Source organism: Sarcophilus harrisii, chromosome 3 (assembly GCF_902635505.1).
Source record: "Sarcophilus harrisii chromosome 3, mSarHar1.11, whole genome shotgun sequence".
NCBI classification, from domain to species: Eukaryota; Metazoa; Chordata; class Mammalia; order Dasyuromorphia; family Dasyuridae; genus Sarcophilus; species Sarcophilus harrisii.
Window position 1 is genome coordinate 369664280 of NC_045428.1, and position 27465 is coordinate 369691744.

The 27465-nt window shown below is 34.2% G+C and overlaps 1 protein-coding gene across 12 annotated transcripts in view; it reads left to right on the plus strand.

Annotated features, from left to right (window-relative positions):
- Positions 1–27465, plus strand: part of ANKRD44 (ankyrin repeat domain 44) — a 344653-nt gene that overhangs the window by 137594 nt on the left and 179594 nt on the right. For all 12 annotated transcript variants that reach the window (XM_031960264.1, XM_031960265.1, XM_031960267.1 and 9 more), the window contains exon 2: positions 11697–11780. In XM_031960264.1, the coding sequence (XP_031816124.1) occupies positions 11697–11780 (84 nt within the window). The remainder of the gene's footprint in view (positions 1–11696; positions 11781–27465) is intronic.

The following is a 27465-nucleotide window of genomic DNA, read 5'->3' on the forward strand; positions in this document are numbered from 1 at the left end:
ACCTTGTATGAGCTGGTTCCAACACCTCTGTGGATAGTATAGAAATAATCTCCATTTTATAAACAAGGCTCAAAAAACACCATAGAAGGAAGGTGTTTTGCAAGGTTATATATGTAGGAATTAGAATATGAACTCAACCCAACTTGTGATTTCAAATCTAATGTTTTCTACTAAATCTTGAAATCTTCTGTTAACCATATGTGCCTCTGCTACATTATAGAGTGCCTAACTTCATAATTTTGGTAATTTTTGTGTGCTTCATTAAGTTATTAATTACTCTTAAAGTACAGAATTGGATTTCATTCTGCTCTTCACAGTGTTCCTGGAAAATATGATGAAGTAGATTGTCTTTTCCCACATAGGAACAACAATACTTTCAGGGTTGTGTTTCAGAGCAGATAATGAGTATCAAATAAATCACAGCAATGACTTAATAGTAGGCCCTGAAAGCAAAGACACAACTATTATATCTCCCTCTTGAAGCATTGAAAATAGTCCAAGTTATGTTCTAAGTTTGAATAACATAGGCATACATATTGGTAAAGAAGGGAATCACACAGATTATAAAATTTATACTATACCTGAACACAGATCCATTATATATAAATTTAACCTAGAACAAATATATAATTATTATATATTATAATAGTATAGTACTTATTTTTTGGAATGATATCAAGTATAGCATTTATTAGGATTTTAGGTGGATTGTTTCAGTGATTCTGTTTCTTCAGATTTCTGGCACAGCTATTTGAAATCCACACCTTTTTTTCTTCATCAGTTTTACTAGAGCAAATTAAAGCATTCAGAACTATTCTACTGATTTCAAGTTGTGATTATCCTTTTAAAAATTAGCCTCTAATTGTCCATTTGGACCACTAGATGGTTTGTTTTATTTGTAGGTCAAAGTAGCATCATTTGAAATGTAAGTCTTAAGATGATAATATGAGAACAAAGGTGGGAGTCAATATGGTACAATGCAAAGTGATTTAGAGTGCTATGGTACAGTAGAAAAATATTTAGGATTAGGGAGAACCTTGATTTCAAACCCCAGCTCTGCAACAGTCAACGAGTATTTATGATGTTATTATTTGTGCTTGGAACTGTGTTAGACACTAAGGGATACAAAGAAAGTCCCATCTTCAGGGAGATTACTCTTATCAGGGGAGACTTAGAAATTATCTGTATTACTTTGGACAAGTAAATTATTCCCCCTAGACCTTAGCTTGTTTCCTCCTTTATAAAATGAAGGGGTTAGGTTAGATATGTGCCCCTTTCATTTTTAAATCAATGGACCTCTGTCAGTTTTCCCAGAACACTGTAAATTGCATAATATAGGTCTGATATAATATTTTCTTTGTATTCTCCATTGCCCTAACCACAGTGCATTAAAATATATTTGCTATGGTGTGTTTATGATTCTGGTATTTTTGATAGATTAGTGGTAGAAAGTATTGATTTTTAAGATTTAAGAATTGCTTTGTAAATTTTATAGTTTAGTCATTAATAGGCTTTATAACTCAGTAGGCTTGTCCAAAATAATACTTTGGAGGGATAGAGACTCTGGAGTAAGAATGACTACTTATATAGAATGGGTAGATAGAACTATATCTGCAGTTTTGAAAATGTTGATGTGTTATGCAAGAGGGAGGATGCTAGACTATGCCTTCTTGGTCTGAATTAATTTAACCAAGTTCTATTGCCATATGATTACCAGTATATCCACTTTTACGGATTGGTCCACTTAGACACAGACTGGATAACTTTCATGAAATCATATAGCAAGGCATGTTTCAACCTCTCTGTTTGCTGTCTATACTGAGTACTACTGTTCCTTTCCTTCCTCTGCTGGCCCCAGATAAGAAGAGTGGACTAGATTAGATTAGAATCCTGGTTCTCCTGTTGGATTGTTATTTCTAGCAAATGACTTAAAATTTCATGTTTTTCCTTCCCACTGACTATGCCTCTTGGGGTAGAAATATCTTTAAAGATTATGAGCTTTACAGCCTTGTGCATAGAGTTGTGGATTTTATAAAATCAAAATAGATGGAGGAGTGGAGGGGGAGGAGGGAATTAGATGAATCAGTAAAAATCCATAGACCAATAACCTTGTGTTATAGTTTTGACACTTCTTCCCTCCTTAACCAACTTTTTATCTGAACTGTTGTAATCACGACAAGTTTGAGTTTGTCTTGCTCACCTTATGGCACAAGTGCTAATGAATAGTGTTAATGAACAGAAAAATGACTAAAAGAGACCTCTAGAAGAGAAGAAGAAACAAAAGACATGAATATTCCTAACACTGGAAGACAGGTTTCAAATAATTACTTCTAAGCTCTAATCATGTAAGCTGTCTTTATGTTGGAAAAGTCAATCAAAACTGGTCTCTTCCACATTCTTAAGTTAGTTGCTTTTTAATACGAGCAGTGATTTATTAGGGAAGGTAGATCATGCAGTGGATAGAGTGATGAGCCTGGAGTCAGGAACACTCATCTTCCTGAGTTCAAATCTGACCTCAGATGCTGTCTCCTTAGTTTCCTCATCTGTCAGATGAACTGGAGCAACTCCAGTATTTTTACAATGAAAATTCCAAATGGAGTCCTGAAGAGTTTGACAGCTGGAAATGACTGCCTTATTTATTATATATACATAAGCAGATTAATTATAGATCATTGCTCATTAATGTTATAATATATAAACATTATTATATAATATTATTCTGTAGTATTGTTTTATAGTTATATGACATAATTATAACATATAATAAATAATATAGATAATTAATGACTAAAATTTAGTTGTAATAATTTGAGGTAATGAATTATTACTTATGAAACAAAGTTCATAGAGATGTATGATATCTGTAAACATTTTATTTTTTTATATCTGTGGTTACTCAGTACCTTATACAGACCTTAAAACATTTAAATAAAATCATTTTCATATTACAGATGATTATCTTTATTATCTTTCTGGGATAGATTTCCTCTCCAAGAAAAGAAGAATTTGTATTTAGAAACCTTGCTTAATGGTATCCTTTGAGCAGGTTTACAAAGCAGGACCTTTGTGTATAATAGTAAATAGCAAGTTTTGCTGGTTAAATCTAATGACTTGAACCAATTTTGATTGTCTTTTGCAAAACTATAAGTGCTGGCTGATGCACAGATCAGTTGTTACCTAATAAAGGGTTTCAACTTAATCACTTAAGTGGATGGTTTCAAGCAACAGCATTATTGCTACAACACCTGTTAACCAATAATAATGTCTTCCTGTCTTGCCTACAGTTGTCAGCTGACCAGTGTCTGGGCATATAGTTAGAGACATATTGTTTATTTCAGGTGTGTGTGTGTGTGTGTGTGTGTGTGTGTGTGTGTGTGTGTACAGACCCTTACATTTTCTTTTAGGCTTGAATTTCTTAGTCACCCAATCTGTCAGAAATAAGTAAACAAGATATTAGGAGATTTGAAGAAAATTTTAAAGATACAAATTGCTCCTTACTTAAAATTTTAGTTTTTCACTGATATTTAGATGACTTTTAAAAATTCTATTTGGCTTCTTTCCTACCGTGGTGCTCTGCAAAGAATTTAATGCTGGTATAGGGATGGTTTTTAATCATGCTGTGGTTTTAATGCACTCACAAATGACATTGTGTAACAGAGAATACTGAAGTTTTACATTTTAAACTCATATATCCACAGTTTGTAATTTTATAACACTTTAAAGTTTGAAAAAATATTCCCGCACACCAGCCTTGATAGATAATACAAATATCATCAAATCCATTTTATTGATAAGGAGAGCTTCAAATTCAGTGATCCTGAATTTAAGTCCAGCACACTTTATACCATACTACCTTTTGTTGTTGCTCAGTTTTGTGTCTGACTCTGCATGACTCCATTTGGGGTCTTCTTGGCAGAGAGATCATTTGTCACTTCCTCATCCAGTTCATTTTACAGGTGAGGAAACTGAGGCAAACAGGGTTAAGTGATTTGCCCAGGGTCACACAGATAGTGTCTGAGGCCAGATTTGAATTTAGGAGTCTTCCTGACTCTACTACTCCACCTAACTGCCATGTAACTATATTTAGAGGTATTTTTTTGCTTTGTCAGGAAAGTGACCAAATGACCAAGATTTCATTTCTCTGCTAATAATAATGCTAACAATTCTCTAACAATAGTGACAAGACAAAGGATAAGCTGAAGTTGGTAAAGAAGGTGAAGATAATAAAAGGGGATTAAAAATTATATCGGAGAAAGGAGGAGAATCACAAAAGGCAAGTTTATTGGTGAAATGGATAGGTTTAAATAGCATTATTCTTACCAAGACATTAAAATGAAAATCTAAATTTAGATTGTAGTATTTTAAATGAAAACTTATTTTGAAATAACAGTTCTGAATTTTCTGTATTCAAAGAGTATATCGAATAAAGAGAATATTTTGAGATTTTCTGTAATTGTGTAATATTTTTATACTCTATACCTGATAACAACTTACTCTTTTGCTCCCTCTAGTGAGAAAATTGTGGTTTAAATTAACTCTGGTTCAAATCAGAAAGCCCAGTGACATTTAAATATAAACTCTAATAGTTTAGGGTAGAGTTAAAGGAGCAATACATAGGATCCCATGGACTGATTTTCTATGGTGAGAGAAAACACTCAAAAATGCAAATATGAAGACTTAAGAATAAACAATTCCAATGAAGTTAGTAGATGTGGCTGCACAGGGAACTCATTATCATAGATTATTTAAAATGACAGGTATGAAAGATTGAAGCAATATGTGTACACAAGTGTGTCATCATCCAGCAAGAATAGTGTCTAAGGAGTGCTCAAGCTAAGATTATAAACTGGGACTAGGGAGGAAAACTAAGGTCAGTAGGTGTTGTTTTTATATTTTAAAACTACATTGAGGAAAAGTAAAATCAAGAAGGAATTCAACCGCTGTGGGATGGTAGAAGTAGGTGGGAATGGGATGGCGATAATAGACATTACAGACAAGGTAGAATTACTTAACAGTTGGAATTCTTGTAATTGTTTTGTCTGCCAAGGTGCAGGATCTTTGGACTGAAAAGGATATACATTTTATTATAAGCTCCTTGGGAAAGGGACTATATTTTGCCTCTTTTTGTACCTGTCTCCTCCTCTGCCCCCCAGGGCTGGAGAGACATTAAAAACTCACCTAGATCCCTTAAAGCAAAAGCAATGTAATGACTATACATATTTATAATGGGTTTTGTTTTTCTTGCCTTCTCAATAGGTAAGGAAAAGAATAAAGAACTAAACATAAAATAAAATTAAAAAAAAGTAATCCAAGTTTGCAGGATCATAGATCTAAAAGAGAATTTGGAGATTTATTTTGACTACTTATTTTATAGTAGCTAATAATTATAAAATACTTTAAAGCTTTGAAAGCTTTTATATATATAGTTTCATTCTTCAGATGAGATAACTAAATGCCCAGAGAAGGAAGTGATCTGTCTGTGACTACACACATAGTAATAAGTAGGCAAGAAAAATATCTTTGATAATAATAAAAAAGAATCTTTGTGATATGTGAGTTTTCTGGGTGGGAAGAAGGGGAAAGATGTAGAGGGAAAGTTGCCAATATAAAAACAAAAGATATTAACTAAAATTTATTATCAGAAGTATGCAGACTCAAATCCAGATACAGTGTTCTTACCACTATGCTACTTCCCAAGATGATTGGCAAAGAGATAAACTTCATCTTGTTGATAGTTGGTCTGATGAAGCCCACTCCAAAAATCTTTGACTCCCCAGCCTCAGCCCTCCTGTTTGAGAATGTCAGAATAGAAGGCAGCTCTCTCTAGAAGGCTGTCAGCCTCTCTTCTGGTTGAGATGATCAGAGGCTGTTGGCAGCTGCTTCTGAAAAACAATGTGACAATTCAGTACTCTGTGCCATCAGTCAAGGAACCACCATGGGCATTCTTTTAAATGAACTTGAACTGTTGAGTCAATGTCCTTTCTGCCTTCCTATTTGTCTAGATAATGATCTGAATAACTGCGAGAGGCGTTTCATTTTATTTAATCTGAGCATTCATAAAAAAAATTTTGGTAGTCACCCTACAGTTAAACAGAGCACTCTAGTAGAAGGCATGATTGTCTTGATGTATCTTCTATGACTTCTAAATTTAATTTCCCCCTGATAAGGAATTTTTGTAGCTTTGACTCTTGTTACTATTTCATGTTTATTCACTACTTTCTTTACACTTCATTGTACACATATTTAAATTTATTTTGTGCACTGCTACTCCTGATATGTGTGAACCTTCAAATGAAAATACTTAAATTCTACTAGAATTAACTCTATGTTGGTACATTGGTAAAGGTAAGAAAGTTATACAATAATCTCAGTTGTGTTTTTGTAGCTCTTAAAAAAATTAAAGTGAAAGAATTGGAAAAATATAGAATATTTTATTATTTTAGTGGGGAATAAGGTCTTCAGCATTAATTATAAAACAAATGCTCTCTAGCTTTTAAAACAAGGCAGTATTATTTGGATGCTGCTTTTCCCTATAAGATGGCAAATGGTTTACTAGAAAGTATAGTATTATCCTGGACTTTTTTTTTGGGGGGTGGGGAGGGAAGAGAGAGGCAGAAGCCATGGTAGAGTTAATGGAACTGACCAAGAGCACCAAAATTTAGAAAACACAAAAATGTGTAGAAGGAAAAGATCCTTTTCTTTTTTTTTCTTTTTTTTATTATAGCTTTTTATTTACAAGTTATATGCATGGGTAATTTTGCAGCATTGACAATTGCCAAACCTTTTGTTCCAATTTTTCCCCTCCTTCCCCCCATCCCCTCCCACAGATGGCAGGCAAGTTGACCAATACAAGTTAAATATATTGAAGTATAAGTTTAATACAATATTAGTATACATATCCAAACAGTTATTTTGCTGTACAAAAAGAGTCGGACTTTGAAATAGTGTACAATTAGCCTATGAAGGAAATCAAAAATGCAGGCGGACAAAAATAGAGGGATTGGGAATTCTATGTGGTGGTTCATAGTCATTTCCCAGTATTCTTTCGCTACGTGTAGGAAAAAGTCCTTTTCTTAACCTGTTCCTCCTTTGGCTGCAGGTTATGTTCCAGGGTCTTTCCCTACTGGCTAAGGTCTTGCTTGAGTTGAAGGCACATTTAGTAGTGCTGGCCCTAGCTACCATTAAAAGCCTGGTAAGGTGTGCACGAATGTTTGTGGCAGCCCTTTTTGTAGTGGCTAAAAACTGGAAACTGAATGGATGCCCATCAGTTGGAGAATGGCTGAATAAATTGTGGTATATGAATATTATGGAATATTACTGTTCTGTAAGAAATGACCAACAGGATGATTTCAGAAAGGCCTGGAGAGACTTATACGAACTGATGCTGAGTGAAATGAGCAGGACCAGGAGATCATTATATACTTCAACAACAATACTATATGATGACCAGTTCTGATGGACCTGGCCATCCTCAGCAAGGACATCAACCAAATCATTTCCAGTGGAGCAGTAATGAACTGAACCAGCTATGCCCAGAAAAAGAACTCTGGGAGATGACTAAAAACCATTACATTGAATTCCCAATCCCTATATTTATGCCCACCTGCATTTTTGATTTCCTTCACAAGCTAATTGTACAATATTTCAGAGTCTGATTCTTTTTGTACAGCAAAATAACGTTTTGGTCATGTATACTTATTGTGTATCTAAGTTATATTTTAATATATTGAACATCTACTGGTCATCCTGCCATCTAGGGGAGGGGGGAGGGGGGTAAGAGGTGAAAAATTGGAACAAGAGGTTTGGCAATTGTTAATGCTGTAAAGTTACCCATGTATATATCCTGTAAATAAAAGGCTATTAAATTAAAAAAAAATACCTAGAAAAAAAAAAAAAAGCCTGGTAAGGATTTGGGTGTATGTGTAGGAGGAGGGAGTAGGATATTGGAAATATGTGTTTAAAATAGCAGGAAAAGGAAATAAATGCTAAAAATGTTTAATTCATGTGTTGTTTTCTTCCAATGGTGTATGTTTGTGTACACATACATATATTCATTTATATAGCACATACATCTTCCCCCCCTAAAAATACATCTATTTTTTCTAAAAATTAAAGCTTAGTTTTCTAGCAGTTTTTTTTTTAAAACAGTGGTGATTATTTTATGCAATAGGGCCACTTACGACCTGTTTGAACAGGACACACAAAAGTGAATAAATGTCTGGTTTAAAATCATAGTGCTGTTTGGGAACCTGACTGGAAAGAACAATGCCATAATCAGATTATTGCATCCCTATAGGCTATGCTGCTCTCTTCAGGTTTGAGGAAATAAGTAGTTTCTGTTTTAGAGGAAATGTGTAGGGATTGTATATTTACATAAAATTGGGACTCTCCAGACCTGAGGCTTTGACACTTCATAGGTCTCTAAAGAATTCCATTCTTGGTGGATGCATGATCCAGTGTTCTGCAAATTAAATAGACCCAGTGGAGATGAACGAGCTGCCTAAACACATCACTTCTGCTTACACACTGGCTCTACTCTTTGGTCCAAGTGTCCCCAACAACTCTTCTCGGGAACATTCCAGGCATAGCTTAGAACTATTTACTTTTCTTGATGAATGAATACAGAAAGTAACAGTGTAGTCTATGGATTCCTTTAAGTACATGAGTGATGATCTACCTTGCTCTCCAAATTCCTGGTTGCATAGATGACAGAGAGATTAATTTTAACATGATAGAAAGGTTTGGCTTCAGAGTCTCTGTTCCACAGCTGTTGATAGAAGAAACTGGATTTTTCATTCAAAATCCCCAAAGGGCTTGGATACCTCCTGCCATTTTTTTTCACTGTTTAAGGCTCAAAAAGGCCTAAAATATTGTACACTTTTATAGTACCTTGGCTGCTATGGTGTTTAGAAAACAGCTTTTTGGATTTTTCTTAGAGAAGAGAGAGTAAGCTTTTATTTCATTAAGTTTCTTGATACATCCTCTTACCAAAGTGTCTTATGGCATATAAGTCTAGAAATTAAAAAAAAAATTATCTTGAAAACAGTGGTTGACTGAGTAACATAGTGTCTTTAGGATTTAGACAATATATCTCACTCCTAAAATAAGTTAGACAGTGTTTGCAGTTTGGAGAGGCATTTTTTGTGGTTGAATCACAGTGTGAGACAAAAATATCATTCTCACTCAGATTTGTTTTAGCTGTGAAAATAGTCTGATTTCACTATTGAATACCTACCTCTTACATAGGGTATGACCCAAAAAGTGTCACTTGTGTATGACCGTAGTCAAGTCATTTAATTTCTCCACAAGTAATACTAGATTAGAGCCTTCTAATCTATTCTGGGAGCAGAAATCTCATCATACTAATGTAATCACAAATTTGGACCAAAAGAGCCCCACAGGATTGCTGTGAAATATATCTGAGGTCCTTTGTCATTCTTTAAAGCCTGATATACATGTCAACTGTTAATATTGGCATTATTGAATGAGAGGAAGGGGAATTACTTAAAAAACAAAGTTATTGAAAAGATGGGAAAAGAAAAGATGAGCACTACAAATAAAGGGGTTATTCTTATTTTTAACCTTGCTAGTAAACTGTCAGTTTTTTGACTCACTGATTTCTCTCCTTTAATCTCATGACCCTCTGCCATGTGGCAATTAAAAACTGAAAGACATAGTTTCTGGTATTTTAATCATTTTATTAATAAGGCCAGGACATTATTAATAAAAAGATGACCATTTGGTCATCTCTCTTAGACCAAAGATGATTATAACAGGGGGTTCAGGACTTATATGTTCTTGTGGAAGAGGAGTGACAATCAACTTTGACTAGTTAACAAAATGGAAGATGGACTGTATTAAAATGAGGGACTGAAAGTGATAGCTTATTAAATCTTATAATCAAGAATCTGAACTTTTTACTTAAAAAATCAGGACTTTAGAAGAAGGTGAGAACTCCTTACCCTGAATATTTATCCCCAGATGAAGATACTTTGTTTCTATTGTCCTTTTCCTTTATTGGTTTTCCCCAGAGTGGCTCAATAATCAGAAAATTCTGATTAGTAATAAACCTAATCTTAATCATTCTTCTTTTATTGACTATTACTTTCTCTACAATGGTAGTTCTAAATCTTCTATTTTTCTCTTCACGTCCCCAACTCTCTACCTCCTTTCCCCTCATCCTCAGCAAAGAATTTCCCCCATTTCCTCCCCTTATTACGAAGATTGAGACTATTTAAAACAACTTTTCCAACTTTCCTTCTCAAAACTTCCTAGTATCCTCATCCATCCTCTCCTTTTTCCTTTGATTCATAGAATGAAATGAACCTTTTCCTTGCCAAGACTGTACTTTTTACTTGTAATGTCCATTCTCTCCCTTCCTATCTTTTCTGTGACTTTGTTTTTTATATAATTCCTCTTCTTTTTATTTGCTTTCAGTTTCTTAAAATAGTCCTTCACATTGTTGTCTTTTCATGTTCAAACTTCTAGAAAGTATAATAGACTCCCCTGAGCATGTTAGCACATGTCTGTATTCTCAACTTTTGGGAAAACTAAGGTATATGGGTCTCTAAGGAAATTCTGAGCTAGAGCTATGTTGACACTACAATAGATGATCATTATTGTGGTGAACCTAAGAAGGGGAGCAATATATATCATAAATGGAACAGCTCAAAGCTCCTGTGGCAGTCTCTTGTTGGATCAGACTCTTACATAAACTTTATTTCTAGCCTTTTGAAAAGATGTGATCTTAAAAAAAAAAAAACTCACTCATTTTTAAACCTATATAGCCTTGTGTCAATTTCCACCACCCTCCTAAAATGGTTCTCTCCAGTTAAAAACCACCTCCTTTTCTTTAACTTAAATGGCATGTATTTCTTTCCCTGTCCTTCTTGATTATTTACCTCTTCTTCCTTCTTGAGGTCTATTCTCTTCTTAATTTGCTGACATTGCGCTGGATTTTACTGCTTTTGCCGTTCTTTCTGACCATCCTTTCTGTCTCTTTCTTTGGCCTCTTAACATTTCTCTAATCATTGGGGTCCCATAAGGTTTTGTCTTTATCTCCTTACTTTATATATTGTCTTCAATTATTTGTCTTAGTTTCAATTATTACCCCTGTCTAGATAATTTTAAAATCTGTATCTCTACCCCAGTGCTTCCCACAGCTAATCTGATATTTTCTGTTGGATAGCTTTGCCTGAATGACCCACAGCCACCAGCTCCACTAATGAATTTCTCATCTCTGCCTAGTATCCTTCCAATATAATTTTTAATTTGAAATTCCAGAGTCATTTTTTATTCTCATCTGTTCCTCAGCCCTCACATCCAATCAGATGTTAAATCCAGTACAGATGCAAGATGTCTTAGAGTCAGCCTCTCCTCTCCATTCCCTAATTAAGTTGCTCACTTCTTTTTATTTAGACCATTATATAATAAGTTTCTTATAGGCTTTTCCAGCTCTAGTATATCCTTTTTTTAAGCTATCTCCCATATTATTATTATTGGAGTAATATTTTTAGTGAACAACTAGGACCCTATCACTCATTCACTCCATAAATCTTACGTATTATATATATATATATATATATATATATATATATATATATATATATATATAATTAAATAAAAAATATTTTCAAAATATGTTCTATTTTTAAAAAATGATTAAATCTTTATTTTAATTCTTCTTATGTTTACAGCCCCCACTGGTCCAAGCAATTTTCAGTGGTGATCCAGAAGAGATACGAATGTTGATCTACAAAACGGAAGATGTGAATGCTCTGGTAAGTGATGCTATTTGCTGACCAAATGATTTTTACCCACACAAACTCTGTCAATTTGAAACTATTAAGAAAAAAGCTGCAACAAATGGGCTTAAAAAGGAGAAAAAAATCTGGTAATCAGTAATTAATGAAGTTAATAGCTTCTTAAAACTAAGTTGAAGAAATAACCGATATAATACTACTAATTCCCTTGATGTAGTTTAATAATTTAAATCTGCAAATCTATCAAGGCTAGGGGACTTCTCTCATTCTCTTATTGTTATCTAAAAACAATGGAAAAAAGTTAAAACATCTTTAATATTTATCATTTTTAGAAAGTTGGTGTATTTTAGTAGTCCACAGCTTGTCTTCTACTTCCTGTTGGATAGCTCTAACTGTATGCCCAAATAATCCAAATCAGAAACCTGGATTCCAGTTCTGCCCCTGAAGCATACTGACTGTGTGATCACAGGCAAGTGGAAACTCTTTAATATTGTAAGTTACTGAAAAGGTATTTATCTACCTTAGTAGAAGGAAGTTCCTCATCTGACAACTCAATCCCTGTCCCGTCCTGTTCCTAAATGATCTGCCCACAGTCATACAGGTATTAGAATTAAATGAATTAATGTATACAAAGTGCTTTATAAATGGCCAAGGGCATGAATATTTTTATCATAATCATTATTGAAATCATAGCTACATTTCAAGTTGGTTTTAGATTTCCTTCTTTAAAAAAGCTATTTTTTTTTCAGGATTTTCCCTGGCTAACCTTGAAAATAAATATGATAATATTGGGTGGTTCTTTGGCAATTCAACTTAGACAAGGCTAGGAGTGGGCTACTCCAGAACGCAGCTGATAAAATATGAAGGGCAGGCAGTCCAGTGTCCTGACATATAAGCATGAGAATTGGCCGGGCCTGGGCAAAAACAATAGAAAATGTGACTTTATTCTATTGGTGATGTAAATGGAGAGGAAGGATGGGGAAGAGAGAATCAAAAGTCTTTCCAATTATGACATACTAACACAAAAATCACAATTCCCTTAGATTGGCTTTTATTTCTAATTGGGACAATGACAGATAGCTGTAGACTATCAAAGTTAAGCATTTTACTAGTGGAAGACCTTTAGTTTCATTGTAATTTACATTTGAACTTACATGTTTTCCTCAACCATCTAGGAAGTTATATTAGAACTCTTAAAAGGGGTTAAAAGTAGGACAACTTTAATATCTTCCAGCAATACTAGAGAAATCAAAGGCAAGTATTGGAGAAAATGTACAATTTCTAAACTTAGTAGGGTGACAGGAGTTCAAGGGCTGGTTTCCTCTCACCCTGGCTCTCTAGGAGAATGCCAAGAATGTTGTCCCTTTGTGTCATGGAAGATAAATATATATTAAGTGCCTACTATGTGCCAAGTAGCTAGGTGACACAGTGAATAGAGTACTAGACCTCAAGTCAGGGAGACCCATCTTTTTGAGTTCAAATCTGTAGATACTTACAGCATCACCCTGGGTGATATCTATAAACTGGAGAAGGAAATGGCAAACCACTCCAGTATCTCTGCAAGAAAACTCTAAATGGAGTCCTGAAGAGTGGAACAAAACTGAAAAAGACTTCATGTGCCAGGTTCTGTGCTTAAAACTAGGAACACAAAAACAAGGATGCTGTCCCTCTTTGCCCTCAAGCAATTTACATTCTAATGGGAGGGGAGGAATAGAATGTATAAAGTGTGTGTGTGTGTGTGTGTGTGTGTGTGTGTGTGTGTGTGTGTGTGTGATATACATAAAATGAATATAATATAGTTTGGGGATCAAGGACTTTAAAAGCTGAGGGAACTAAGAAAGTTTTAATTTAGACGGTGGTGTCTGAATTGACATTTGAAGGAAAGAAGAGACTGTAAGAGCTAAGCCCTTCCATTATACATTCTTTCTTGTAATCTTTTCAGGCATCAGTTTTAATGCCTCCTTTTGGGGGGATTTGATGATTTTCTGGGACCTAGTTTAGTGACCAGATTTCAGATGAGTTCTTGCAAGTGAATTGAAAGAATAAAGGATTTGGCTTGGATTCAACCTTGTTTGAATCGATTTGAATAATTGTGTAACCAATAGATAGCTTTGAGTACCTCAGTTTTCTCATCTATAAAATGGGTTATTAATATACTACCTCACAGTATAGTTATGGAGGAAGTAATTTGTAAACCTTGAAGTGTTATAGAAACATAAGAATTATTGTTTATCTACTCAAATCAAAAAGCATTTATTAAACACCTGCTGTGTGCTAGACTTTAGGATTTTTAAAGAGCTTTTCTTATAGATGATGGTGATCAGATGTTTTCATCATTGAAGAAGAAGAAATTGAATTAAACTTTAACTTGAAGCATTTGATTAACTATAAGGCAAAATTCTGATTAATGAAGGCTGTTAAATATTGGAATAAGCTGATGAGAAAGGATGAAAAATGTTCTCTATGAAGTTTAAAAAACAAGAAGATAAGATAGTTACTCTTTTGTCTAGGAAGATTTAACTGTGGCCATGAGAAATATATTCAGCTAACTTCCACAGATTAAATTTTCTGGTGAGCATGGTCTAGTGGAAAGAACACCATTTACTATGCTAACTAGGGACAAATCATTTTACCTAATCTTCCCTATCTATAAGTGTCAAGTAATGTCCTTTCATCATTGACACTTTATATTTTTACATTTCTGTAAGAATTAAAATACAGGTTTAAAAATAAGGCTTTTCCCAAGTTTTCCAAATTTAAAAGAGCCTTTAAAAGAAAATTAAACCAGGGATTCATACAATCACAGAATCTGAACTGGAAGGGACCTCATTGGTCATTTGGTCCAGGCTACATATGGAAAAAAAAATCCATTTTTCACTATATCTCACAAAGGATCCCCCATGTTACTTTTGGACAGTTCTGATAGGAAGATTCCCTTTATTTTGAACTTTGTTTTAGCTTGTTAACAACTTCTATCCATTGGTCTTGTTTCTTGTTTTTAGGATTGAACAGTTCAAATTGATTTCTTTCTTGTGATGACTCTTAAAGTACTAGAAAGCAGTTGGGCATCAATCAATCACTGATTAAACATTTATTAAGTTTCTACAATGTATCAGGCATCTTCTCTGAACCTCCAGGCTATCTATCTCTAGTTCTTTTATCCAAGTCTCAGATGACATGTCCTCAAGGCCCTTCACCATTCTCATTGCCTTTATGTTTTTCCTTCCTAAAACCCATCTCTGAAGAAGGCTATCACTTCCCTAGTCATAGACACTTATGCCTTAAGCAGAGAATTTTGCTTTACAATTTAGGAAACAATTCTGAGATCCTTTGGTGGGAATGGGAGAAGGTGGAAAGCAGCACATGCTTTCATGTTCTGCACATGAGGTTGCTTTCTTCCCTGTTAAAGGTAATACCATCATCCTAAAGTCCATTCAGTTGATGCTAGTACTTCAGCCTCAGAAGTGGAAGTTCTGCTCCTTTGATCTCAGTCTACTTATTTACAATTTTTTTTCTGTGATTCAGGGATGACAAGTTGGAGTTTCTTTATCACATAAAGGGAAATTAATCATTTTGTTCTTGTGGGCAGGAGCTATTCTTCATCAGCAGATGCCATGCAGTAATGGGCTTTGTTGTCCCTTATTGGACCTTTGCCCAGGCCAGGGGAATGCAATTTAGAATTATGTCCTATGCTATATACAGCCATGGATTAGCTCATGATGCTACCAAGTTAGCCACTGAGATGTCTTTTCAATGGACACTTTACATGTAAAATGAAGGCCTAATCAAGGCTCCTTCTGTCTGGTTAGCATCATTCTTTAATTATCTCTTCAGGGCATCTGAGCAGTATGAGATATCCCTTTCTTCAAGAACTGGTTTTCTTTCCTCTGCTCTGACATAATGCCAGCTGAAGATGCCAGAGATTATTCAACCAGTTTACAAATGGGGAAATCCTTGTAATTATAGCAAATTAAAAGACATAAGGTTCAGAGTCTTGGGAATTTTCAAGGTAATAGTATTGTATTAGATATCCTTGGAAGGATGGATGCCATACTTCGGCTCAAGGTTCCACCCTGAAATCTCATCATTGAACATTTCAGAAGGCTCTTATAAGTGCACAGGCCATAACATAGCGGCAGAAGGTTTTACTTATTAGTTATATCAGATTTGTATAGTTCTTTTCCATTTGTAAAGTACTCTCATAAAATCATATAATTGAAACTTCACAACAATACCATGTGATAGGCATAGAAATAATACTTATTTCCATGTTACTTATGAGGAAACAGACTAAGAAAGGTTTTGAGAGATATCATGATTTGGTACAAAAAAAAGTTACATTTGGAGTCAGTGGATTTGAGTTTGAGTCTCAGCTCTACCATTTACTATTCATGTGTTTTGGCCCAAGTCACTTACCCAACCCCTTTTAGGAATCAATTTCATCATCTATACTTGAAATTAGACCTGTTGATTTCTGATATCTTTGAATTCTATGGACCCAAATTCACATAGCTAATGACTGCAAAACCAAAATTTGAACCCATCATCATCTTCCCAGTCATCCACATTTGCAACTTCATTATTGCCTTCAACTCCTTATTCACATTCACTATATATATCCATTACATTGTTGAATCTTGTCATTTCTCCCTCCATGATATCTCTCCTCTATGTCCTCTTTTCTCTAATCACTCATAGTCACCATTCTACTTCAACTTCTCTTTACTAGACTATTATAATAACTTTCTAATTAGCTTTTTTGCCTTAAGTGTTTCCTCATTCTAGTCGATTTTTCTCTCAGCTGTCAAAGTGATTTTCCCAAAGCAATGGGCTGACCATATCACCCCTTCTCAATTACAGTGGTTTCCTCTTATGATAATAGATTTTATATCGTGCTTTAAGATTTGCATGCACTATATTTATGTTATTTCATTTTATCCTCACAATAATCCTGTAAGATAGGTACAATTTTTAATCCCCATTTTGCAGATGAAGAAACTGAGATTTTAAAAAGGTTAAGTGATATACTCATGGTATTACAGCCAGTAAGTGTCAGAGGAATTATTTAAACTCAGATCTCACTTCTAGAATCCAATATAAAATCTTCTGGCAGACACAACATTTTATAATTTGATCTCTTACTTTTTATAATATATATCTCTCCATTCACTTTATGAGGCAGCTACATTGACTAACTTGCTTATGTATAAACATATGACCCTTCATCTGCCCAATTTCTGCCTTTGCCCCAGTTACCCTCCATGACTGGACTTTTTACCCCTTTTTTTTCTGCCCCTGGCTTCCCAGATTTCTTTCAAGGCTCAGCTAAAATTCTTCTTCTTTTTGTAATAAACTATTCCCAATCTCTAGCTGCTGGTACCCTCTTTATAGAATTATCTTCCGTTTATATTGTGTGTATGTTTGTATATATACACATATATGTATGCATGTACATTTAGGAATTTTCCACTTATATTGGTATTTACATATTGTCTCCCCTATAAAAATATAGGTTTTTGAAGCTTTTGAATTATTTTCCAGGTGTGTCTGACTGATCTGTTCTAGAGTTTTCTTGGATAGACACTGAAGAATTTTGTCATTTCTTTCTGCAGTTTATTTTACAGATGAGGAACTGAGGCAAACAGGATTTAGTGATTTTCGAGGGTCAAGTAGCTAATAAGTGTCTGAGGCCAGATTTGAACTCTGAAGAAAAGTCCTCTTGATTCCAAGCTCAGTGCTATCTATTCACTATCACCTACTTGCCTCACTATCACAATAGAAATTGTGTTTTTGATTTTCTTTATATCCTTTCTTTGGAGGGGAATACATAATAGCATTTTTAAAAATAATTAAATAAATGAATAAATGATTATTGATTAACTTGGCAGACCAAGACTTTTTCCTTATTGAGGTTTTCTTCTCTTTGACTAAAATTCACTTTAACCTTTCCTAAATGATTTATGACCTGAAGGTCTGCTAGTACTTCTCCTAAATCATCTTAAGGATGGGGGGGGGGGGAGAGGGTAGTAAGATAAAAAGTTCAAAGATCTGAACCTCTCCCTCAATCTAAGCAGATTTACCAGGTTTTGTTAGAAATATGTAGTACAGAGTAAATACTTTTAAATACGCTACTTTCTGAATGATTTGAACATATATACACAAAAGTATATATATTTATATATTCATATAGAGAGCTTATATGCTAGAATACTTCAGAGGAGTTGCAGATTCATCAGTGTAGATTCAATGTTGTTGATATGGACCTTCTGTCAAGGCTTTCTTATAGACTAAAAACTAGAAGAAGTAATAGCTTGAGTCTCAAAATATATATAATATACACACATATGTACACATATATCTTTATATTTGTGTGTATATGTGTGTATTTGTGTGTGTTCTGTGATCTTGCACTGGAACTCTCTATAGGCTTGAATTCAAATTTTAGAGACTTTTCATGCTAATTTACACATATTTTCCTTTTTCTTTTATTTCCCTCCTATTCTGAAAACTGAAGACTACTAAAGTTAACTCAGGCCTATCTAGCTATTGTGCTGTGCCAACAAAACCTAGAAAAGTTGAATCAGGACAGAAATGAAAGTCACAGTAATGAATGTAGTATTGGCCACATTTACAGAAAATATAATATCCTACTAATCCATGCTCTTCCCCCACCTCAGAGTGGTTTGGGACTCAAGTCCATCCAAATTCAGGACTCTACTGATGAAAGAATAGGTTTGTTCTCTGCCTGAAGCTAGCTAAGCTCTCCTCAAAGTCCTGGGAATAAAGATTTTGGTGTCATATAATCTGTATCTGGGATCACTTTCTTTTTCTGTTATTTTCTATGACATCTGTAAACTATTGCTTTTCGAATTAGCTCCAGGTTGCACTGTTACTGTGCTGGTTTCTGGCTCATATCTTTATTATTCTTCATAGTTATTATTTCTCCATCAGATGACTGATGGGAGGACAAGGGGTGGAAACTTCCTAACCATCCATTTCATCAAGCCAGAGCAAAGAGCTAGATCAAAACCTTCTGAGCCTTGGTGGGAAATCTTATCCACTATTGCCTACATATGAATGTATAGGAAACCTTTCTCTCTCTCCAGGGCAGAGAAAAGGAAGAAAAAGCTATGTATAGTTAAGTTCATCAAGAAGTTCCTCTGCATATAAGAACATGCTTAGTGTAATAAGAGCATAAAATACATGTTAAGTAATAGTATCCAATATAGGATAGATATAATATCCAAAATAGGATTATATCATCCACATTGAAATTCTCAAGAAATTCTTGCCTCATCCTAAGGCAGGTCTTCTTAATCTGAGGTCTATGAATTTAAAAACATTTTAAAAAATAATTATATATCAGTATGATTGGTTTCTTTTGTAATCCTTTTTATTTAAAAGCATTATTCTGAAAAGGAGTCCATAAGCTCCATCAGACTAAAAGGATCCATGACACAAAAATGGTTAAAAAAAAATATCTTATCCTATGGAAAGGCCAGAATTTACTACTCTTTAGGCTGCTAGTTGTTACAATGAATGGAGTATCTGACTTAGAGTAAAGAAGACTTGAATTCAAATCCTGCCTTAGATTTTTACTAGCTGTGTGATTATATACCAAGATTTACCCAAACACTATATATGCATCTACCTATTTAAAAAAACACAATTCTTTGCAAAGGTAAAAACAGACCTAAATAATTAGAGAAATACTTCATTTCTCTTGGATAGGCCAAGCAAATATAAAAAGTTAATATACCTAAGTTAATTTACTTTTTCAGTACTATACTAATCAAACTCCCCAAAGAGTGTTTTATTATCTAGAAAAAAATAATTCACTTCTCATGGAGGAACAAAAGGTAAATAATTTCAAGGGTAATAATAAAAAAATTGGGAAGGAAGAATCTAAAATTATCCAATCTCAAAATATACTACAAAGCATTAATTGTCAAAATAATTTGTTACTAGTTTTTTTTTTTTTAAAGAAGAATATAGTGTTTGATGTGCCTAAAGACTCATGTAACTGGGTGAAGGACTCACTATTTGACAAAGATCCCTAGGAAATCTAAATTACATTTAGACCAATCTCTTATACCATATACCAAAATAAGCTCCAAAAAAAGCATCCAAATGACCTAGATATTAAAGATTACATCGTCAACAAATTGGAGAATCAAGAAAGAAATTATCTTTAGATTACAAGGATATGGGAAGAATTTATGATTAAAATATGACCAAAAGAAGAATCACAGGTGATAAAATAGACAAATTTGATTGTTTAATATTAAATATGTCTTGCACAAGTAAATTTAATGTAGTAAAAATTAGAAAGAAGGTAGTTAAGTGGGGGGAAACGCTTTGTGATAGATTTCCCTGACAAAGATCTCATTTCCATAATATATAAGGAAATGGTTCAACTTTATAAGTTAGGAGCCATTCCCTATGAGATAAATGGTCAAAGAATGTAAACAGGGAGTTTTCAAATGATGAATGAGGTTTTCAATAATCATATGAAATCATCATATGAAAAAATGTTCTAAGTCACTAATAATTAGAGCAATGCAACTTGAAGCAACTTTTATATTCTCTTCCTGTATTTCTTAGATTGGCAAGGATGACAAAAGAGAAAAATGATAAATATTGGAGGGTCTGTAAGAAAACTGGTATACTAACGCACTATTGATGGAAGTATAAATTTGATTACATTTTAGAAAGCAATATGGAAATATGTCCAGTAAGTTGCCAAATCCACAAACTATTTGAGTCAGCTGCACTACTACTAGGCCTATATGTTGAAAGAAATCAGAGAAAGTGAAAAAGGATCTATCTTTACAACAACATTTATAATACCTTTTTGTGGTAGTTTATAATTAGAAACTTGAGTGTCTTCCTCTTGGATAATGGCTAACTTATTTGTAGTATATCAGTATAATGCAATATTATTGTGCCACAAGTAGTGATAAAACGAAAATTCAGAGAAACTAGGAAGACTTCTATGAACTGATTAAGAATAAAATTAGCAGAAACAGAATATTTTATGCAATGATAACATTATATATGTTATATAATATAACATTATACAGAAAAATAACTTGGTGAGACTTTGGAATTCTGATCAATGTAATGGTAAAACACAAAGTCAAAAAGATTACTAGCTACCGTACCACTTACCTCCTGACAGGTGACAAATTTAAAATTCAGAAAGAGTAATACAATTTTGAGTGATTAATGTGGGAATATAATTTTTGCTGGGCTATATAGATAAGATATTGAAGGATGGAGGAGGGGTAGATTAAAAAATTTTTTTTAAACTTGCTCCTTGAAAATAAAAACAATTTTAAAAAACCATTTCGTTGTTACTGGTTTACAGTTTGCTTGAATTATTAAATTTTAAGAGAATGCTACCATTGTGATAACTGGAATTTTCCCACTGCCATTTTTTATAAAACTGTTAATGTTTTTGGGGAAAAAACAACAAACCTTTTTTTCTTGAAGGAAAATTCAAAGTTCTTAAGTTATGAATGTTATTTAAAAGGGGGAATCCTCTGGGGTAACTTGTTCACCAGGAAGATTGCAGAACTGGTTATAATTATTAATCACCATGACAACTTTCTACCCAGGAGGGAGACTGAATTTTTTTTTTAACTAACAAAAAATCTCCTTCACAATTAAGTGGTTTCCTACTTTCTCATTTCTAAAATTTTTCTAAGCCCAATTTAAAGTACCTTCCAATTCTTTTTCTCTTTCACACTCACCTGAGTGTCTGTGAAGACACACTTGCTAGAATTGTCCATGAGTTTTTTTTTTTTATTATATTATAGCTTTTTATTTACAGGATATATGTATGGGTAATTTTTCAGCATTGACTCTTGCAAAACCTTTTGTTCCAACTTTTCCCTTCCTTCCCCTTACCCCTTCCCCCAGATGGCAGGTTGACCAATACATGTTAAATATGTTGAAGTATAAGTTAAATACAATATATGTATACATGTCCAAACAGTTATTTTGCTGCACAAGAAGAATCAGACTTTGAAATAGTATACAATTAGCCTGTGAAGGAAATCAAAAATGCAGGTGTGTCCATGAGTTTTAAGACAGCTAGAGTTCATGCTGTTCCTTCACAACCCATCTTAATATTTGTTATATATTAGCACCTGATCTGGAATAGGCCACACCAAAAAACAGGAATTCTTTCCTGTGACATACCAAGAAGTATATAACATCCCTAGCAAATCTTGATTCCTAAACCTTACCCTTGCGACTGGTCCATCCTCTTAGTCAGTTTAATGTTACTTTGTAATATATGCATGTGGAACACAAATGAGGATTTTTTTTCCCTCCTCTGTGTCATCATAGAAGAAATTGGTCCAAAGATCAGTGACACTTTAATTAGTTCTCCAAGAGAAAAGATTCAAGGAAGACCTATGACAGTCAAAAGAATCGGTCTTCCCCCTCTCCAATTCATTAAAGCATCATCACTGGTTGTTCCTTTTCGATCATAATACTTGGAACCTTAGCATCATTCTGGGTTTTTTACTGTCCCTCAAAAATACTCAGTCACTTTTCAATATTATCTCAACCCTCTGGCATATATGTGCCTTTCTGTATACTTTCATGGCCACCATGCTGGTTCACATTCTTATCACCTCCTTTCAGCATTATACTTTCACCTTTGCCAATACATCCTCCTTATTATTACTCAAAAAGATTTTCCTACAACACAGATCTGACTGTGCCATTCTCCTGCTCAATAAACTCCAGAGGCTTCTGACGACCTTTATGTTTAACCGTGAACTCTATTTGGTATTTATAGCCCTTCAAAATTTGACTCCAACTTATCTTTTCACATTTATTCATTTCCTTTACACTGTCTTCAATTCAGCCAAGCTGGTTTTCTTGCTGATCCTCACCCACAACTTTCCATCTTGTTTAGTATGTTTTTTATGTAGATTTTATATATTCATGATGGCTTCTCTATTAGAATATAAGATCCTTGAGGGAGGAATTATTTCATTTTTTTGTCTTTGTATTCCCAATGTATAGACCTTGATAGATTAATTAACCCTTACTTTTATATAGGCTATTCTCCATACTTAGAATATATCTTCTTAACTGTTTTATGAAGCATCTTTGACCTCCTCCCTAAGATGTTAGTACCTTGCTCCCAAATTACGCTGTTTTTTTAAAAGTTATGTATATGCATTAGGTGAGTGCCAGCCTCTGGCAAAACTTTGGGAGAATATGGACAAGAATCACACAAGATGAATTAGGCATGAATGGTTGCAATTTTCATTGTTGTGCTGACCTCCTGAATCTATGAGATCCAAGCCTGACTCTCTTATTTTACAGAAAGATTAAATAACTTGCTAGTATCATATAACTAGTCATTGGAAGAAAATTCTGACTAGAATCCAGAGCCCTAACTTTCCTATCCAGTGCTAATTCTACTGTGTCACAATGCTACTTCTAAACTTAAAGTAATATTCCTTGGAAAAGTACATTTTATTCAGCACAATTGAATATGTTTTTTTAAGTAAAAAACAAACTGATATGATATTCATTAACTATGGGTCTGTAAATAGGTAAATTAAAAAACAATTTATGTCTCTTTTTGGGGAGGGAAAATGCAGACAAGAAATTTTGCCAACTTAATCTGGATAATTTTTTTTTAGTATTTGTCTTCAGAGAAGAGTTCAGATATCCACTAAGAGTCTTTCACTTTGATACAATGGGATGATTTGGCTTCAGGCATGAGCAAAGAAGAAGTTCAGTGCTTGTGGGACCCATTTAAATTTTCTCCTCATGTGAACTCTTCAGCTCTTTCATTTAGGAAGGTTCATTAAAGGAAAAAAAGCCACAAAGTTCTAGTTATTAAGGATTCAGTATTTTTTTTTTGGTAGGGATGTAATTGAGAAGACATTATGTAAGATTTCTTAACCACCCTCCATAGTTTCTGAGTGGTGACTCAGCAGCCCTTTCTAAGTACTGAATTTCTCTAAAAAGGATCTAATTTTTTGCCTGTATGATCACTGTAATATCCTTGTAGAAATGTTGTTTGAGTCTTGATTACTAGAAATATGTTTCTAGGTATTTTAAGCTTCATTCTATCAGATTGCCTGGTAGGTGCTTAGTGCACCTTTAGATTCAAGCCTGTGGATGCTTTTACTAAGCATTTCCCAAAGGGATTTCCCAAGTTAAAGTATGAATGATTTCATTGAATCCAGTTGTATGCTGTTTAAAAATCACGTTTTCTTTGCTTTAGTACTTAGATGAATGTATCCTTCTGTGAATACTCAGGGTGCCATTGATACAAATTTTAATTTCTCCCTCCAAGTCTTCTCATCCCATGGTGCTCCTTTCCATGTTAACCATAAAGGATCTTCCTTTTGATGATATTGAGGTCTGCAGCAAATGATGAAATTGAGGATGTGTGGTAAGGGTCATTGCCCACCTCCTTTCAATTAATCAATCAGAGACTTGTTTTAGGAGCGGCAAAAAGGAACTTATTGTTTTCTTTTGAGAAAGGACCTAGTGTTGACGAAAATGGAAAGATGAACAGTTCTCACCAAGTTTATATAGATCCTTCCCCTCCCTCTGACTCTCCCTCACACTAGCTGAGTTTCAGGGCTTAGGATGGAGCTTTCCCCAATTCAGCATCAAAAAGGGGATGGGGGTGTCCAGAGAGGTGGCAAGGTCTGGTCAAACAGGATTTTGTGGCTCCTCAACCTTCTCTTAACTTGAATCACAAGGGGAGATGTGAAATATGAATGTACTGAAGGGACTTCAACAATAGAAAGCTAGGGGCAAAAGGCAAAATATTCTTTTCACATCTCAGGTCACCATCCCCATCACAAAACCTAGTCCCTGCCCCTAAAGATCTTGCATTCTTACATTATTTGGGGGAGTTAACCTCCACTCGGACCACCCACCCACCAATGTCTCTGTGGGTTTCAACCCTCCAATTCAAATCCCATTTTTCCAATTCAATCTTCACAACTGTGAAAAACAAACAAATGTCCATCTATTTCTTACAAGAAGAAAAATGTGGCACCAAATGATGAGATTAGTGTAAGCAAACCAAATGTTGGAGTTGGGTCATATGATGAATTCACAGTGGCCTTTCTTTTTGTTAAAAGGTAATTTTATTTACAAGAAGAGGTTATAGAAAAATTGAAGAGATATGCCAGGAGTGGTAAATATGAAATAGATTTGGGAGAGCAATATAGTTAACAATGGAAAAAACAGAACTCATAACTTACCAGGAGAGAGGTAATATGCCATGAGGTGGAAATCCGCCAAAGAGCAGCAGGCTAAATCCTAAAAAGGGTTTCACACCCTAACAGTTTGCTATCAGGAGAAAGATACCATGAGGCTTGGGAAGGGGATAGAGAATGGGGGAGGGAGCAAGGAAAAAGACATGAGGCAAGGTGAGGGATGGGAGGGGAAAAAAAGTCAATGAGACAGAATGCCATGGCTGGTTAATCCAAAAGGGATTCAGCAAAGATGATATAGGACATGGACAACTTTGTAGGGAAAATTTAACCTTGAAAGTTTGACATAATTTGGTTTATGATTGGATATAGTAAGGTGGATTTACCTAAGACTTCTACAGGAGGTGGGACTATAAGTTTGAGCTGATCCCCATTAGTGCCATTCCTTACTTGACTCAGAAAACAATCTTATTAGTACTTCAGGTTTTCTATGCCATCCCCCCTAGTTATCCAGGACCTCATAACTTTTATTATATTATTTTACTCTGCCAATTATAGATGTGACTTAGAAAAGTCACTTAACATCTTACATTTTTTTCCTAATTTTTAAAATAAAGTGGTTGGACAAAATGATCTTGTGTGTTTCTTTTAATTCAAGATCTTAACTAAGTGAGACATGTCTCACTTAGATTTGTGGACAAAAGGACAAAGTTTTCACATCTAACTTAGAGCAGTATTGTGGTATTAGATTCTTTCTAAGAAAGCCTTCTTTTCTTGTTGGTCTATATCTATCACATAGGTTTGCATGTTAGATACATGTCATATGACCGGGCATAGAACCCAGTAATTTGGAAGCAAACAAGAATTTTGGGAAGTAAATGTGCCCATAGCTGACTTAGCCTATCACTATCCTTTCCATCAGTATCTATTACACTGAATAGTAGTCATCTTTGTACTCAAGACATAAGATTCTAATATAAACAGACTTGCTTACTTTTTTATAAGCAGATGTTTTCTGTGTTCAACTGAGCCTGTAAAATCTCATTAAGCTAATCATCAGCCTTGATGAAGCAAACACTGAAGTATTTGACTTGAAAATTTTAATTTCCTATTTCTAATCTGGGTCAGCTGGCATAGGCAATTTCTTCAGTTGCCATAATTTGCTTTTATATCCTCAGTATTCCTTTGAAAAATACTTCTATTCAAATTGATTCATCTCTCTTAGCTCCATTTTCTTCATCTGTAAAATAAGGGATTTGGACAAAATGACATACAAATTCTTTTCTAGCTCTTAACCTATAACCCTGTATTCCTTTATTTCAAAAGTATCTGCTCCCAATATGATTCGTAAAGAAATGTGTATTTAAAAATTTTAATGTACATGTATAACCAGAAAAAATAAATAAAAAGGGGGAGGGAGGAGAGTATCTGCTGAGTCCATTCCCTCTTCCTTTTCTTAGTCCACATATATAACCAAAATCTTTAAGACTAAGTTACTGACAAATTACAGTTATGCAAAAGGAGTTTCTAGACTGGAAATTTTTGCATTTGGATGAAGTGATGTCCTACTTATTTCTATTATTTGTAAGCTCAACTAAATTTCCCTTTCATTTTCATTCACCCCAAGAAAAAAAAAGTCTATAGATTAGATAAGAGCCAAGAGACACAAAACTGATTTGTCTTTCCTTGAATTTTTAGATTCTTAACCAGAAGCCCATCAGATGAATCCTATTCCATACCTGGAGAGCCCTGTTTTTACTGACTATTTTAGAAATAAAAGATAAGCTAAATTGTATTTCCCTTCTACCCCTCTGTGTCTCCAGTAGCATTCCAGGTTTTAGCAAAAATCAACTAGACTGATTTTTACAACTATTTAAAATGTAAATCCGTGATGATTATTTCAGTATTGCATGTTTGCTTTCTACAAAGATAAAAAGAGATAAGGCTAAGTAAAATTGCTGCTTCCTTCAAGAGCTCAGACATGATAAGTATCACTGTAGGCAAAGAACGTTAGAATTAAGTTAGAAACATTTACTTAAAGGAAAAAATATATATTGGATTCAGTAATTCAATTCGACAAACATTTATTAAGTATATACAGTATGCAAAGCACTATAATAGCTACTATGATTACAAAGATTTTTTTTTAAAGTAGTCTATGCCCTCAAGGAATTTTAATTCTACATTGAAACATGAAACCTAAACAGGTAAGTTTATAATAAAAAGTAAAATCTGATGGGCACAAATAAGAGACCTAAATATTTAGAAAATGTGATGATGGAGAGAATGTTTTCAGCTTGGGTGTGAGAGGATGGGGTAGAACTCAGTTTTTTGGTATGGGTGCCACCTGAGATGATTCTGAAAGGCAGAGATCAAGTAGAATACCTCAGGAAAGGAGCCAGCTTACACAAACACAATGAAGCTGGAGACAGTAAAGATGCAATATGTGAACTTTGTATCTTTTGTACTCAAGAAACTTTTCCCCATTTTTC